Consider the following 16131-nt stretch of genomic DNA (forward strand, 5'->3'; position numbering starts at 1 on the left):
ACAGTTGTGGTTCACTACAAATGGTGGTTGGTAATTGTCAGGTAAACAAAGAGTAGTGCGATATGCATTAGTGGTACATGTTGTGTGTTGTGCATATAGATGTGTACCACAGAGAATAAGGATACAAACATTGGGTAAATAAGACACATGCATGCACACACTCTACACTGAGGCTGGAAGAAAGATCATCTAAAGCTTAGCTTATTATTGTACAAGTGAAATTCTGCCTATGTATTTACCAATATACAAAAAGTATACTAAAAACATTGTTCATCTCGGACACCATGATACACTTGGATACAGTAGACAATGATAAGCCATAAACCTGTACAAACTGGATAAATCTGAATGACACAAATGAAACATCTCTCACCTTGTTATATCTCCTGGAATATTTGACTGTAGAGGTACTGTATGGGTAGCTTGATGAGTCTTTGCATTCACCAAGTAACTAACAGTAAGCTGTATGGAGAAATGTTTATGAAATCAATAATTTAAGCAAACACAAACTAACAAATTTTGATATCTGTTCTTTTGAGAAATCATCCAATTTGTAAAACTGATTATAAATACCATCAACTTCTGTTAGATTACATCCCAGTACTGCCCCTATAGTATTTATACCTTATAACACACAAACACTATAGGAATGTAGTTACCGAAGATAAATCCAACTGTTATGTCATCAAAGTTGCCGGCGAGTTGACAGCTTGCGATGAAATTATCTTTACCACTGGAAGTACATGCACATGTAACACGTGGGTTACACAAAAGCCACTTGTAAACACAGCAGCAGCAGCAAAGTGGTTTCAAAATTAAACTCCCTACAATCACTTATTTATATAGATGAGTTAAATATTTACCCAATCTAACAAGTAAACATGTTTTGTTGAAAACCAATAATATCATTTTAACTAGAGTATAATTAAGTTCACAAAAAATGTGGTTGCCTACCACTTCCAGCTTGACTTGCTTACTTATATGTATGTGTGCTACTAGAACCATAATACACACATCACAAACCTCAACCACCTAAAGTTAGATATAGATCAAAGCTGTTCGATTGCAAAAGACAACACATACCAACACATTTATCACACCATCAGTGACCTTTAACATCATTCAACAAAGCTTCTAACCATTACTGACTGGAATGATTTACAGAATGAAATAACTGAATGCTCAACCCTAGATGAATTCTCACATCACCTAAGTTTTTGGATTATGTATGACTAGCGGCTAGACAGAACATTTAGATAATCTAACAGTCATATAGTTTTACAATGTATTGTGTCTATTATTTCTGGTTGTGCAGTTGCACCTCCTGTGTTGTGTCAGCCATACAGCTGTCTTACACAGTAATAAAATCCAAATCTAAATTGCAATGTTTTGGCTTGAATAATAATGGACACATTTAGCACTAGCTGTGCAACATCAGCAACATAGACACACAGACATATTTGTTATGTAATCATCACTATGTTATGTACAATTTCTCATGTATAATTGTGATTTATAAAAAGTGCACAAACTAGAGTAAGAATAATTTTAGTACAAGAATAGAGATCACTGAAGAGTCAAGCAGGTCAACATGAAGCTATGATGGAGCATGTCAAACTCATTTAACTTTCAATTGCCACACACACATGCAGATCTCTATTCAGACTCCAGCATTGGACGAAAGTTCTGTATGTCAAGAAATGGTTAAGCACTGCAATTATTATAAATATATGTTGTATTTTTGACGTGGTAAAGGTAGCTACACTACCAGGTATACATCCTAGCAAGCAATTACCAATATGAGAATATTGTGTACATAGCAGTAATCTCAGCAAACTCTTTTAGGGTTTTCTACTTATCAAGACAGGGCATCTACCATATCTTTGAGTTTGAAGAGAGATCCATGTGTGGCAATTCAAAGTAGTAGGCTTTAGGTCTACAATGGTTTAACATGCTGACTTTTTAACACTCTTGCTTCTTCTGTTTTTTGTTTTTTTTTTTGCTTTTTTTCAGTGATCTCCATTCTTCTGTTTATTTTATTACACTAGTATGGTTTATTCACATTTAATACTTGTTTTGTCACTTCATAGTTATAGCTTGAACTACTCTAACTACTAAGCGTGTCATTTCACAAGACAAAGTAGCCTATGCCAGTTTGTATAGAATAAATTCATGAGTATCCATAGTAGTGAAGTACGTATTTACCCAGAACCCCTAAAAACGGTGTCTCAAAAAGAAACTAACTAAACACTAAACAAGCTAAGCATGTACAAACCGCTGGCAATAATAAAACTTAGTAGTTTGTGGTAGCAAAAAAAAATCAGTATACTGAGCTTTATTTCATAGCTTGGGTTCTGCAAGCAGAAACTTAGAATACACATGTACCTATGTTCAAATAGTAGGAAGTCATATAGAAGCTTACGTATGCATGGAGTATGGTAATTAAGGTGGTCTATTGTTAATGAGGAGTATTAGATTAGCTCCTAACTTCAATAAATGTTTTCCTTTCATAATCAGTGCACGACTTGCACAGTAGGTTGCACCAGTTGCATATTGAAAGATATCAGCCATAACTGTCTAAAAACAAAAATAATGATTGCATAAAAAGACATTCTTTACTGGCATACCAAGTTCCGTTTGTGGATACGGTTCTTTGCATCTTCTTTAACCTAGAATGTAGACAGGGAATTATAATAGTCCCTGCAGGATTTAAACTCTTTCACTTACTGGTAGGTATGGGTGTTTGTCATACTGACGACGTATTTTCCATGGGTATTGCCCAATGTAATATGGTTTACTAGGATCATACTGTTGTAGAACATGACTGAGTTGTGGAACATTCACATATATATCATCATCAACATGACAATACCATTGGTATCTATGGAGTGATGACAATACCACACTGTTCATGACATCTAACAACCACACCTGTCCTTGTTACCATTGTGTTTCTCTAAGGCTTTGTAGTATGAACTGAACTCCATACCAGTTTTACAGCACAAAGCTTTACTATATAACAATAAATGAGTGAAGATTTGCTTAGTAGTGAGATTTGTGTACCAGCACAAAGCTTGGCATGTAATGATTGTTTCATAAAGATGGGAACTGTTTTTCAGTCAGAGGCAGTAAGAGGAAAGGGCTAAAGAATAGGAAGGGGGAGGGGAGGGGCACTATTGCTAATGAAATTGAATGCACCAGTATTCTTGCTGTTTTGAGGTGAGAAATTATACAGGTTCTGAGTTTCACTTTGTTGTTGTAAAGTACTAGGTTACACACTTTTTAAAAGGATGAGTGAATATAAATGTTTGAGCTTGACTGCTCTATAATCTTATATGATAAAATAGTGGGCTCTTGCACCCTTTACACTGCCTATAATGCTCTTAGCATTTAATACACAAATAATTGCCATTATCTCAAGACAGAATCTCTATACAGCTAGTGTCTGCAGGTAGGCAAACCCTACCCTTCCCTTTGCATTTACTTCTACTACCTGAGCAAGCACTCCCTTGGATCTACCCCTTCTTATGCCTAAAAGTGGAAAACTGCCTTAACATTCAAAATCGAACTGCAGTATTACTGTAAACATTTTTAACAATGAAGCCATGTCCATTTTGCTCTATATAGCTCTCACGTTTAGAGCAGAAACACCTATATCCAATCATGCACCCATTGTTTCATTACTTATAAAGTGGTAGTTTGTATGTAGACACTATATGATACACATGAACTGAATAGTATACAAAACAAAAAGATAAACCTCTTGATTTAGAACCATGTTATAATTTGTGCATGCCATTACAGCAATGAAGGCTTAAGAGTTTTGTTTTATCATTTATGTGGCAGTTGCTGTATACAATAGTACATTTTGGCATTTTAAATGATATATCAGCAAAATAGCTACAATTTTTGCACATACAATTAGCTGGGAGGGTCAGTGGCTCCATATCTGGAAAGACATTTTATACACATAAACTATAGCGTAGGCTGTCAATTATTGCCATCTACTTATTATTGTCACTTTTGCTATCTATTATCGCTATGCAAAAATTACATAATTTTACGAAAACGAACAGGTTGTGCAGTAGTTAAAGAAATCATTTCGAAGGTTATCTGTTTGAATCACTTCATAAACTTATTTTCACTTTGTTTAAGCATAGTTACTAACTACGTAAGTAATTCTGTTAATGTTAACTTACAAATCAGTAAGTTACATGGGCTCTACTGCACGAGGATGGTCACGAAAGAGGGCCAATGGACAGAAACGTCGTGCTACATTGGCTCCTCCTTGCTTGCAATCGCCTTAGAAAAGGCTGAAGTGGGACAACACATCAATGATTGCTGCTATGGAGGAGATAAAGCAAGGAAACATGAATGTTAAGCGTGCTTCTGTGCAGTATGGTGTTCAAAGGACCCTTCAAGATCGTCTATCAGGAAGAGTGCAGAATGGAGTCAAGCCTGGCCCCAGACCATATTTTAAACGAGGTATAAGAAAGAGATTTAGCAGGTTTTCTTGAAGTAACATCCAGTGTGGGATATGGGAAAACAAGGAAGCAGATAAAGGCTGTAGGAGAGGTCAAGCTCAAGAAAAGGGGGCATTACGGAAGGAAAGGATATCAGATGGGTGGTTTAGACATTTTCTTGAAAGACAACCACAACTTACTTTTCGCAAGGGCGATCGCACAACTTTCGTTAGAATGGATGCCATGCAGAATAATGAAGCTTTGAGTAACTACTTCAGGGAGCTGAAGGACATTCTTGATAAACACCAGTTGCTTGATAAACCAGAGCACAATTACAATGTAGATGAAACCCTTGACCACAGAGCCCCTCGTATTATAGCAAAGAAGGGACAAAAGAAAGTGCGATATGCCACATCAGGCAACAAATCTCAGGCCACTGTTGTTGGATGCATTAATGCAGTAGGGCAAGCTCTGCCACCTTTTGTCATCTTCGATGCTAAGAATCTCAATATGGAGTGGACTGAAAAGGAGGTACTGGGAACCACATATGGCTTAAGTGACAGTGACTGGATGGACATGCAGCTATTCAAACAGTGGTTCATTATTAATAAGCACCTTGTTCCCCATACTAATACTGTTCAACCTTTGTTATTGCTGTTAGATGGTCATGGCTTCCATTATAATTTAGAGGTTGTTACCTTTGCAAAGGAAACTGGAATTATTATGTTTACTCTTGTTCCACATACAACCCATGAGATGCAAACACTCCACACTGCAGTGTATGGGCCACTCAAATCCAACTGACAAAGTGTTTGTCATGACTACATTCAGTCACACCCTGGCAGGATTATCACCAAGTATCAATACAGTGAGCTATTTTCAAAAGCCTGGCTGAACACAATTGTTTCAGCAAATATCATCAGTGACTTCAAACATTGTGGAGTATAACCTTTTAATCCAAGAGCAGTTCTTGATCACGATCCTTTTGCTGAAGTTCCCATCATTGATAGCACTGCAGAAATATCACAAGAAGATAACACAGGTGAAGTTTCACAGTTTGATGATGTCACAGATTCCACCAGCATTCACAGCTGAAGAACTTAAATTTGTTACACAATTTGCTGAAGGCTACAATTTGCGCGATCCGAGGTATATAGCTTGGCTTGAGGCTAACCATCCTGAGGAAGATAGCAGTAATTCTTTTCCCTTGGCAGAGTACTTTCCAGATGATATTACACCTGATGCATTATGTCTTTCAGACCCCAGTCCTGATCTGGATTTATTTCGTCTACAAATGATGCTGACGTGCCTGTTCATCTGCCATCTGACTGTGCTGGAATTACTACTAGTCGCAGTGACAATGCTTCAATTCCAGCTAGGCTAAATTTTTCTACCCTTGGTGCAGTCTCAAGTAGTTCAAGTACTTCATCCACCTCAGCTCCAACACCCAGATCAGGTACTCAGCAGTTTGTCAATGTAACGTCGACGCCTCCGACTAAAGTCTCTAGTAATTCAAGTGCCCCTTCTACCTCAGCTTCAATACCCAGTGCAGGTACTCAGTGTGTCAGTGTAATTTCAAAATAACCTTGTTTAGTGTGTACCAGTGGCCACTAGAAAGGATAAAAGCTCATCAACTAGTATAGAGTCACTGGTTCACGAGTATTAACTAGTGCAGATGGCCTTGTGCTTTTGAAGGGAAAAGAAACAGAAAGAGAAAGAAGAAAAAGAGAAAAGAATGAATGAATGAATGGACAAGAGAAAGGAAAAGGAAGAGCTGGCCAAGAAGACAGCAGAAGAAAAGGCTAGTAAAGCTGGTAGTAAAGGGCAGAAGAGACCAAATGTAAGCCTTCCAAAGATCAAGAGAAGCCTTCTACCTATCAGGATATAGGTACAACCCCATGCAGTAACCCTTACAACTGTTTCCCTGCCACTGACTGATATGGATGATACTACTAAGGATGCTTTAGAGCTTGATTATGAGTGTTGTGAGTGTTTAGGGACTTACCAGGAAGACATTGACATGGGGAATGGAGCAGAATGGGTAAAAAACGTGGCTGTGGACAATGGATTCATGAGGAGTGTGTGGAGAATGCTGTTACTGATATGAATGGTGTAGTTAGATGTTGCTCCAACTGTGTTGATTATGTAGTGTGCATGAAACACTAATTGTAGTATTTTATTATTTTTCAGTAATGTTGTACAATCAGTAATGAGTTTAAATTGTCTATAGGGGAATTTTTATAATCAACTTTATGGCTTCTATGGTTGAGTGGGTGATAGGTGTGAAAGTCAATATGTTAATTGTGGAAGCCAAACAAACACATCATCTGTTACGTGGCAAAGTGTGGGTGAGTGGTGATAATTAGTCTACGCAAATATACGTGGTGGCAATATATTGTACCGAGTGGCGATAAATGGCAATTGAAGATGCCTACTTTAACTGCCATATCTTCATCATGGCTACTAGGATTCTTTCAAATCTTTTGGGAAGGGTAGACTGATAATTAGGGCTAAAACGAATATTCTAAATGAAAGAGAACGAATATTTTTAGTCAAGAAAGAATAATAGAATATTCTGTATATAGTGTAATGCTCTTATACAGTGTACATGTGTTATTTCTTATTATTTGTATTCAATTGTAAAACATCATTAAAATTTGATACAGTAGGCAGCTTTTGAAATGAAGTAATGATGTAGCTACTAGAGGTGTACCGATAAGGACTTTTCAGTTGTATTGATATCTGATTAATTTGTACCTAAAAGAGCTGATACTGATTATATACCGATTAAATTATTGTATATTCGTAAATCAAATAGAACTACAGGTGTAGCTACTGCATGATGTATATTCTAATGATTTGTAGCATTGAGAAAAGAGAAGTGATGTAACTTTACTATATTGCACAACTACCTATGGTGGTGTGGCCTCTATTACACAACCCAGACAATTAGGCACCGCAAATATTTTAATACATGCTCCTTTGTCCGGATTACTCCGTGTTTTGAGTAGTTACCAAGATGGCTGTTATACACAGGTGATCACTTTAGTTTTCCTGTAGTGCAGTTTTTTATTCTTAAAGTGCAGCTAACAGCTACTGTTCTGGGTAAGAATATTTTAACACTAAGAGCAGTACTCACACACGTCGTCATATGGCTTCTCGTAACTTAGCGTTTTATAGAATAGTGTAGAGAGGCTTTCTGTTCGTTTGTAGTGAGCAAAAAAACTAATCGATTCATAGAGCGTTTGTGCCCATTATTACTGAATATGGAAGACATATCGGCAACCGATCTGATCACCCTCGCGATCACCAATCCGATTATCGGTACATCTCTAGTCCAGTGTCTGATGTTGAAGTTGTAGAGACTGACAAAGATTCCTCATTACTAGTGTCTGCCATCTTTACTGTAATTTCGATGTTTCGAATTCAATAATTCCTTCGAACGAAGTCGAATCGAATACGAATTCGAATATTCGGTATATTCGTTTTAGCCCTAGCTACTGATAATGAAGGTTGGGATGGGTGAAAACAGAATCTTGAAAGTTTACATGGCTCAAGTGTTATGGTGTTTTAAAAAGTTGATAGCGATAATTGGTGGCGTACGCTACAACAGTACAGTACTACCAAATTTCATGCTTTTATCCAACACTACACAAAATGGCCTTATAAAACATTCTTACTATGAGTGATCATCTGGACAAGATGAAATAACTACATTAAACCCTGTACATAAATAAGTACACATAGCATAACAAACATAGAGAAAATATTTCCATGTACCTGCTTTCTTAATTCTATCAAGATATGGTTTTCCTGCAGAAGCATTATCACTGGTTATTGTTAACTGAATAACAGTGGCAGAATGTATTATCAATGTAAACATGTACTGTACGTACCTCGTCTTTATCTAAAAGTTGAAACCAAGTCAACATCGAAGGGAACAGCCTATCTTTGTAATTTTTCCCAGATGATTTCACAGAAAAGTATATATTATGAGTGTAGTTTGCATTAACTTTTTCCAATGGTTTGCCACTAATTTTAATGGAAGTAACTTCTGGAGAAGTTTCTTTTTCATTAGTAGAAGTGGACTCTGCTACTTTACCATCAGTTTGTGAAGTAGGACTTGTATGATCAGGTAAATTGGGTGCTTCCTTTTTATTATCATTTTGATTGGTAGAAGTGGGCTTCACTTCTTGTGGTGTGAGGTTAGTGTGATCAGGTTCTTCTTGATTGTGATCAAGTTTATCATCAGAAAAACTTCCAAAATTGTTGATTGTGGTGTGCTCAACTACAAGTATGTCCTAAACACAATGAATTATAAATCAGCAAAAGTACAATTATATAGGGAGGGGGATATTAGACTGTTGAAAAGAGGTAGTCATAACTAACAGTTAGAACTCAAATATTATAATACAATTATCTGATATAAGGTAGACTCAAGGGGAGCCAATTCTCATCAGTAACTCTTACAGATTGTATCTCTGCTGGAGACACAGACACTACAGCTGGTACAGTTGAATTCAATTATCAACTTTTAGAATGATAGGAAGTGACTGTTCTATTAGAGTATTTTGTCAAGTGCTCTATTGCAGTAAATGAACAGTGCTCCGTATAACACAAATGAGCTTTATTTATATGGACAAATTCACTTATCTGAATAGTATTACTGGCACAGTAGCTCATGTAAGGGAGGTCCCACTGTAGCTGGCAGCATCATTTCCAACAAAAACCAGACGATTCGACTACAATGATACTACATATTTAACCATAACATCACTAATAAAAGCACTTGTGAAGTGCAGATACTCTCCCACTTTTAGCATGTAGTGTAGCTTATAGCTTGCATCTCATACAAGTTTTTACGATCACAGGTACTTTAGTAGCAGATTTTTGTGTACACATGAAGACATGCACAGAGTGATGAATCACCCAAGCCAATACGAGTGCAACTACTGGATATTTTATATGCCTAAAATTTCCCTCAATTATGGGTCAGCAGCTAGTACGCTCTGGTTACGTTCGGTTATGATGAATGGACAAATCCTAGAGATATAATGGAGAATTTCGGCTTTGTGAGTTTAATGTTTTACGTTGACACTATAGCCTATAGCTATGTAGTTCATACCACATTACTTAGTCAACTGACCACACTAGCCCTGAAACGATTAGAAATTTTACTATTTAGGAAATCCTGAACAAAATCTTTGCAGATATCGTAAGGATAGTGACATTATCACTTGTTGCCAATACATTTATTTACACCACCACAGTTGTATGTAACAAAATAACCAGTAGGTAGTATTTTGGTTCAGCCTGTTTGGCATGCTCTGAATTGCCAACAGGTTGAAGAGAAAGTTGTCATGCAATCAACCCTGTATGGATGAAGGCAATCGAAAGGTCCAGCAATAATATTTAGAGTATCAGATCAGCACATTTGACTTGCAAAACTTTCTAAAATTAGCAAGATCGGCATTATTGGTGGGTTTGACCTTGCTAAGAGAGTTTCCAGAGCCACACTACGGATGAATACAACTAACCATGGATACAGTTAGAGTTTAAAACATCACATTTGATATCCAAAATTTCTTCTACACAGTAAAACTTGGTTGAAAAAGGCATTTTTGGCAGGTTTAAAGTTCGCAAGAAAAACTGACAAACCAATTCTATGAATGAAGGCAAGAAGTAAACTTGCAGTTTGGCTCACAAAAGTTCCTGCAGTGAGTTTTTCAGATAGTAATGTTATGTAAAAACAATGTTCTGTGATCTGGAGCACAGCACAACAGCAGGAAATACTACAACATTTACCATAGTGATCACCTCTGAGCCAAGTAGTAGTACCTGTGTGCAGAATATGGTGTGGATTGAAGTTTGTTGACCATCTGGCTGAGACCAGATCATCCAATTCAGCTCTCAAGAGACTCAATAAAAACTGCAACCTCATGCACATTAGTACCTTTAGCTAGGTGTACTGAATTATGGAAATGATTGCTCAGAACTAGTATTAACTTCCAGTAAAAGCTTGATTTGTACCTTTAGGGCTGAATAGTGGCTCAACAATACAGAATAGTGATTTTATGGGTAAAGGAACTTTTTTGGCTAAAGAGCTATTGAATCATGCATTATACATAACACAATTTTCTATCCCTCATGCTATCAAAATTTTAATGGCACACAAAATTATGGTAAAAAAATGATCATTTTATGGTTGTTGAGTTAGAATTTTGGTGACACTAAACTACGAGAAATTACCTTCTCACTGTTCTGTTAACTATCTGACTGCTCTATTAGGGTGTCTCAATCTTGACGATATAATATTCTAATATAGAGATTGTCAGAACAACACATTACAGTTTTGTAACTAGGACTTCCCACTGCTTTTTTACTCGGTGTAAACAGAATTCTGTCACAGCCATATACTGCATGGAATGTAGGCTTTACCAGTAGTGATAGCTTTGTGATAATAAGATTATTACACATAAATAGCTGTTCTATCAAAAGTGAGAAATATACTTGAAAGTCATTTTGTTGTAAGCTAACAGTTTCATATACATGTTGGATTGATTGAAATCACTGCCAATCTGCTTGGGCCTCTCTTAAGCTGTGTAATTTCTCAAACACTGAAATTCTACCTCATCTGGCTTTACCAGAGTGATTTATAATATTACTGCCTTACGTTAAGTACTATTTTAGTACCGTAGTATTAAATTATCTTCATTCAAACCCAGTGCTACCTCAGTGGTCACAATTATAGACATGTTCTGTAGATGGCTTACGTAGCTAGATTTATTCATAGCATAGACCTGGTTAAGGTGGTGCTCTTATGGTAAGGCAATCACAGCAGAAAGGTTTATGCTTCATAATTCGCCACATAGTAAAGTGTTCCAGCTGATGAACAGAATGGTTTTTGGTCATTGAGATCTATTCAGCTATAATTAGCTTACTGGTAATGCTATATGCAATTAGTGACGTAATCACACATACGTTACTTGTTATTGTTCTATGCCATGGCTACCAATGGAGCATAATAAGACTGATATCTGGAGAACCACCTATGTTAAGCCATTACAAAAGCAATTGTGGCAAACCTATGCAGCTCTACAAGATGTTGTAGTTAATTCTACTGGTAAAAAACCATTTGACCTCTCTATTAAAATTGTATTTGGAATTGTTTGCAAATATTGCAACCTCAAAAATATTTCCCCTTGAAATAGCTATTTAGTAATCTTAGTCTGGCGCAGCCTACACTTTTCAGATCACTTAATAATGCACCTATCAATGTACTGCCCCACCCCTCCCCCTCGGGCATATATGGGGCTGTAGTGGGGATTTGACACAGCCTAATGTCAAATGCCCCATAGTAGAGCAAACCTATTGTGTCAAATCCCCACTGTTGGCCCCAGTTGCAACACGGGGATTTTACTCGGGATTTGACATAGCATAGTCGGAAAGTTACAACAAAAATACTTGGGTGCTTAATGAACAATCGTCAAATGCCCTATAGTGGGACAGCAAGTTTTGTGTCAATTCCCCCTGTAAAGCCCCACTTACGCCCGAGAGGGAAAGGGGGGGTGGTGGGGCAATACATATAAGCCCCACTACCCCCCTCCCAGACATACATGGGGGAATAGTGGGGGATTTGATTCAATTAGATCTTAAAAATGGCCTCACTAGTGGGGCATTTGACTGTTCAAAAATTTTAACACTTGCTTGACGCTTATAAGGCCACTCCAAATAAATTCTCTGCTTCCCATCCACCACCCGCATCTATTTACTGACAGCTCTAAATATTCCATTATTCTGTATTCTTCCATTATTTTCTGGTTATTCTTGCATACTGAGAGGCATAGTAAAAGCCATCTTGAAACAGTGTCAGCTCACGTGCCAGCAGTGCTATCGAGTTGGCACAAACTTCACGTTTGCACCATTTTTGCAACTTGAAAAGCTGAAGCATGCTTTTGTGTAGCTTTTTATGGTTGTGCCAGGAAAATAATGGCTTGAAAAGCTGCCAATCTTATAATGAAATAATGGAAATGAACTGCCCGCCCGCATACAAATATGCTTGAGTCCAGGACGGGAAACAGAGAATTTATTTGGAGTGGCCTAAGCTATGCACCTCCTGCAAGAATAACCTACTTTCCCAAAGTACGGGATTTGACTACTCGTCATGCCCCACGGGTGGGGAATTTGATTTTTGAAAAATGTCACTTTCCCAGTAAGGCCCCTATTCGGTGATTATTAGTTTCTCATCCAGCCTTTCTAATTATCATGATGCGGGTGGGAGGGTACTACCATTAGGCCATTATTTTATAATATTAACACACTGATGTACAGACCTTGTCCAAATTGTCTTTCTTTCTTACTACAAACATTTCCTTCACCACTTTTCGTGATCGCCAACTGTTTTTCGACAGTCAACTGAAAGCCTGCTTTGAAGTCGATAGAGCACGATTGCAACTGGCACTGCAGCAGTTTGCTAAGGAAAACAACAGTTCTCCTGGTGATATATAGCGCATTGTAGCGTTCATCAACAAAAATTATAACAGTTTGGTATCACGTGTTCTTCTGAGCATGCTCAGAGTAAATATTGAAATTGGTTGTTTAGGCCACTTTTTGTCAGAAACAATTGCTCAAATGGCTACTGCTTGTGAAGTGCCAAAGAAAACCATAAGATCCTTGTTTGAGCAGGCAGCTCGCATTGCCGTGTCCTGTTCTTACAGAATTTTTAATTCTAGAGCCTCCCCAGGCTGGGATCTTTTAGACCACCTTAGGTAAACTTTAAGTATTACATATATGTAGATATAGCTTTTTTTTGTTTATTGTAATTTAATTTACCTTTAGTTAATGTAAGTCTTGCCAAGGCTCCTGTACTGATCCATCAGCACATGGTACCCCTGTGTCAAGACCCCTGTATGCTTGTAATGTATATTTTGTCTTAATCATTAAGACGTTTATTCTCTCATGGCTTACCATGCGGTAGCTTAAGAAGGATGCGGGCGGTGGATGAGAAACTAATAATCACCAAATAGAGGCCTAATAGGTGCCATAATAAGGGTTGGGCACCTATTAGGCCCAACCATGTACGTGTGATACACTTACAGAATGAACAAATACTGATGACGATGATTCCGGAGACCAGTCATACGTTAGTAATACCACCACCACTACGCATACCATCCCGGTAATGCATAGTTGCATAGTCCGTAAATATCTGTCAAACATACTTCGACCTCCCCGGCTGCCACTACAACGCTTGATTAATACTTCCTTTGACTACTCTACCAACTCCCACCATAGATTATCGTACTCCTGTTACACCCACGTACACAAGGGGAACGTACACAACGTGGTGTCTATGGTTAGGGATCCTGGGAATCAATGATCCACGCAGTAGGCGTTCCCGAGTCACGTGTATGCATACGAATACGGATTAACTTCGGATTTTTTCGTGTAATGAGTAAACAAAATGGAGCGTTCTACAGTGAGTTCTACAGTTATTATTAAAATTTTATAGCAGGTACAGAGGCTTTCTGTAGTCTATAGAGCAAATAATACCATAGATAGTATATACCTTACCCTAAGGCCACTCCAATTGGTAATTATGTTTCTGGTCCTTTGAAAATTAGTTTTAGGTGCGGGCGGGCGGAATTCAGCAACAAAGCGACTGCTCAATTAGAGTATTTTTTTGTGATTTACTGACTGTTCTATTAGAATATATCGATCCGTACTATGCACTTTGCCTATTTCTTGCAGGTTTTCACTGATTATGAATACAAATTATAACGACTTAGATAGTTAGATTTAGCATAGCTACTTGTTGCAGCCCAATATTTGTTTCTGAAAATTAGGTTTTTCAAAAAGCTCATGCGGGCATTTTACCCATGTATTTCTGAAATTTCACATTCTCCAAAAAAGGATGCGGGCGGTGGACCAGAAACATAATTACCAATTCAGTGGAGTGGCCTAATACCGAGGCTCGAGCTTTCTGTAGTCTGTGGATTTAGTGTAAGTGGAGTCCCGCCTGTCAGATCGAGTATTAAACATGCTGGCTGTGTTACTCTGTTTTTCTTTTGTCTTTTACAGTTGTCCAGCACGTGCCTTTCTTTGTGCTGGGGGTGGTAGGCAGGGGCAGTCCATCAAGCTCGGGTTAGAAAAAAAAAAAAAAAAGCAACCAATTCCGAGGCTCGAGAAAATCTGATCGAGTTGCGAGTTTTCTAATGTATTCGGGTATCTGGGGGACATCCCTGGGTATTTTGCCCTACTCCCTCAATCCACTAACAAGTATTCTCACGTGATCGGTGAACACTCCTGCAAAACCTCTATACAGCTATTAATCACACAATTAAATAAAGTGGGAAAAAACTGAGGGATTAATTAACTGTTTCACAGGAGTCCGTTACAGGCTGTACACTGGCTCTTTTTACTACATTGTAGGTAGCTAGTTCAGTATAGCAGAGCTGGCACCCATTCAGTTTCAGGCTATTGTACAGCAGCACATGGTTCATTCCACTCATCAGACAGTACCTCTTTGCCTACTGTTTGAGCATTTATTATTGATTTAGCTATATTATTATTCTCTCGTGATTCCCAGATTTGTGATTCATAAGCCCACTTCTTCACCATTTAGCTGGCTTTGTTACAGTAACAAGACTGGAGCCTGGACCCGCTGTTGGAAAAGCAAGTGAGTTTTAAAGTCTTGAATATCAGCATAATGACCACCCCAAAAGCTGTTCATTGAGACATCCAACTTTAAACAAGAACCATGTGCATCCTGGACATTAGCAATTCTCAGTTGCATGGTATTGAAATGTTCCATCATTCAGTGGCTCAGTGTAAGTCAGTTTACATCACAGCACACTTCAGTCAGCAGTTCAGCTGTGAGGTGTTGTACATGATTGTGACATATTGACCCCCTCATGAGAGCATGCATGATCTACTGGGCGGAAAAGCGAGTCTCCTCAGGGAACTATTTCTTCATCATTTATGGTAACTCCTTACAGTCCAGATATTGCCACAATGAAACATGCAATTTTGTGGCATCCCTTGAGTTAATTTGTCCTTTGGATTCCATGCAGCATTTGGAAGCTGCAAGAATCATAAGCAATCTAAGGAGGAGCACTATCAAATTCTGTCTGAGTTAGATCATTTGGGAATTCCTCCCCATTATGACACAATTGAGTTTAGTATATTGGGTCACTGCTTGCCATCTACAATAACATCGCTGCGTAAAACTGTTCACTATATATTTCCACCAAACTATCTCAAAGCTCAATATGTAGAGGAGACTACTTAATAAGGCAGCAGGATTTTCTATCTCAGTTTCACAGAAGATTTTTGCTAGAAGCTGTTTGGAGTGGACGCATAATTAATTTATAGTTAATTGTATTTATATATAATTTCCTTGCCATGCCCATGCATGCACTTTTGACTTTTGCCATGTTGTGGTTGCGTGTGACCAGGGATGCACCACACTTGTAAGTAATTTTGTTCATTTGTTTCATTATAAAATGGTGGTTTCTCTCCCCAGTGCCACATACATCATTAGAAAGTGTTTGAGATGAGCCATCCATAGCAAAAGCATCCCAAAAGGCAGTCTTCTAGAGGGAAAAGGCAAATACTTGCATAGGTAGAGGAGCAGTAAGCCAGCTAGATGCACCCTTTTCCTGAGTAC

At 38.0% G+C, this 16131-nt stretch overlaps 1 protein-coding gene across 1 annotated transcript; it reads right to left on the bottom strand.

The window, feature by feature from the left end:
• Positions 1–21: 21 nt before the first annotated feature.
• LOC136254322 (beta-1,3-N-acetylglucosaminyltransferase radical fringe-like) lies at positions 22–13821 on the bottom strand. The gene is made up of 12 exons (XM_066046999.1): positions 13560–13821; positions 8360–8764; positions 8244–8307; positions 8144–8186; positions 2932–3012; positions 2728–2881; positions 2628–2669; positions 2489–2577; positions 660–733; positions 515–609; positions 374–462; positions 22–325 (listed from the first exon to the last, which is right to left on the bottom strand). Exons 1-12 carry the CDS (start codon positions 13680–13682, stop codon positions 271–273), a joined length of 1314 nt encoding a protein of 437 aa, XP_065903071.1. The 5' UTR covers positions 13683–13821; the 3' UTR covers positions 22–270.
• Positions 13822–16131: the final 2310 nt, after the last annotated feature.

The sequence above is a fragment of the Dysidea avara genome, chromosome 4 (genome assembly GCF_963678975.1).
Source record: "Dysidea avara chromosome 4, odDysAvar1.4, whole genome shotgun sequence".
NCBI lineage: Eukaryota > Metazoa > Porifera > Demospongiae > Dictyoceratida > Dysideidae > Dysidea > Dysidea avara.

Excerpts from the sequence above, each read along its gene's own strand:
- LOC136254322 (XM_066046999.1), bottom strand. The coding sequence starts at position 13,682 with ATGTTTGACAGATATTTACGGACTATGCAACTATGCATTACCGGGATG. Across the intron at positions 3,013-8,143 it reads TGTCCAGATGATCACTCATA|TAAAGCTTTGTGCTGTAAAA; the intron begins GTAAGAATGTTT and ends ATTGTTATATAG. Across the intron at positions 734-2,488 it reads AAAGGAAAACATTTATTGAA|TGGTAAAGATAATTTCATCG; the intron begins GTTAGGAGCTAA and ends ATGTACTTCCAG.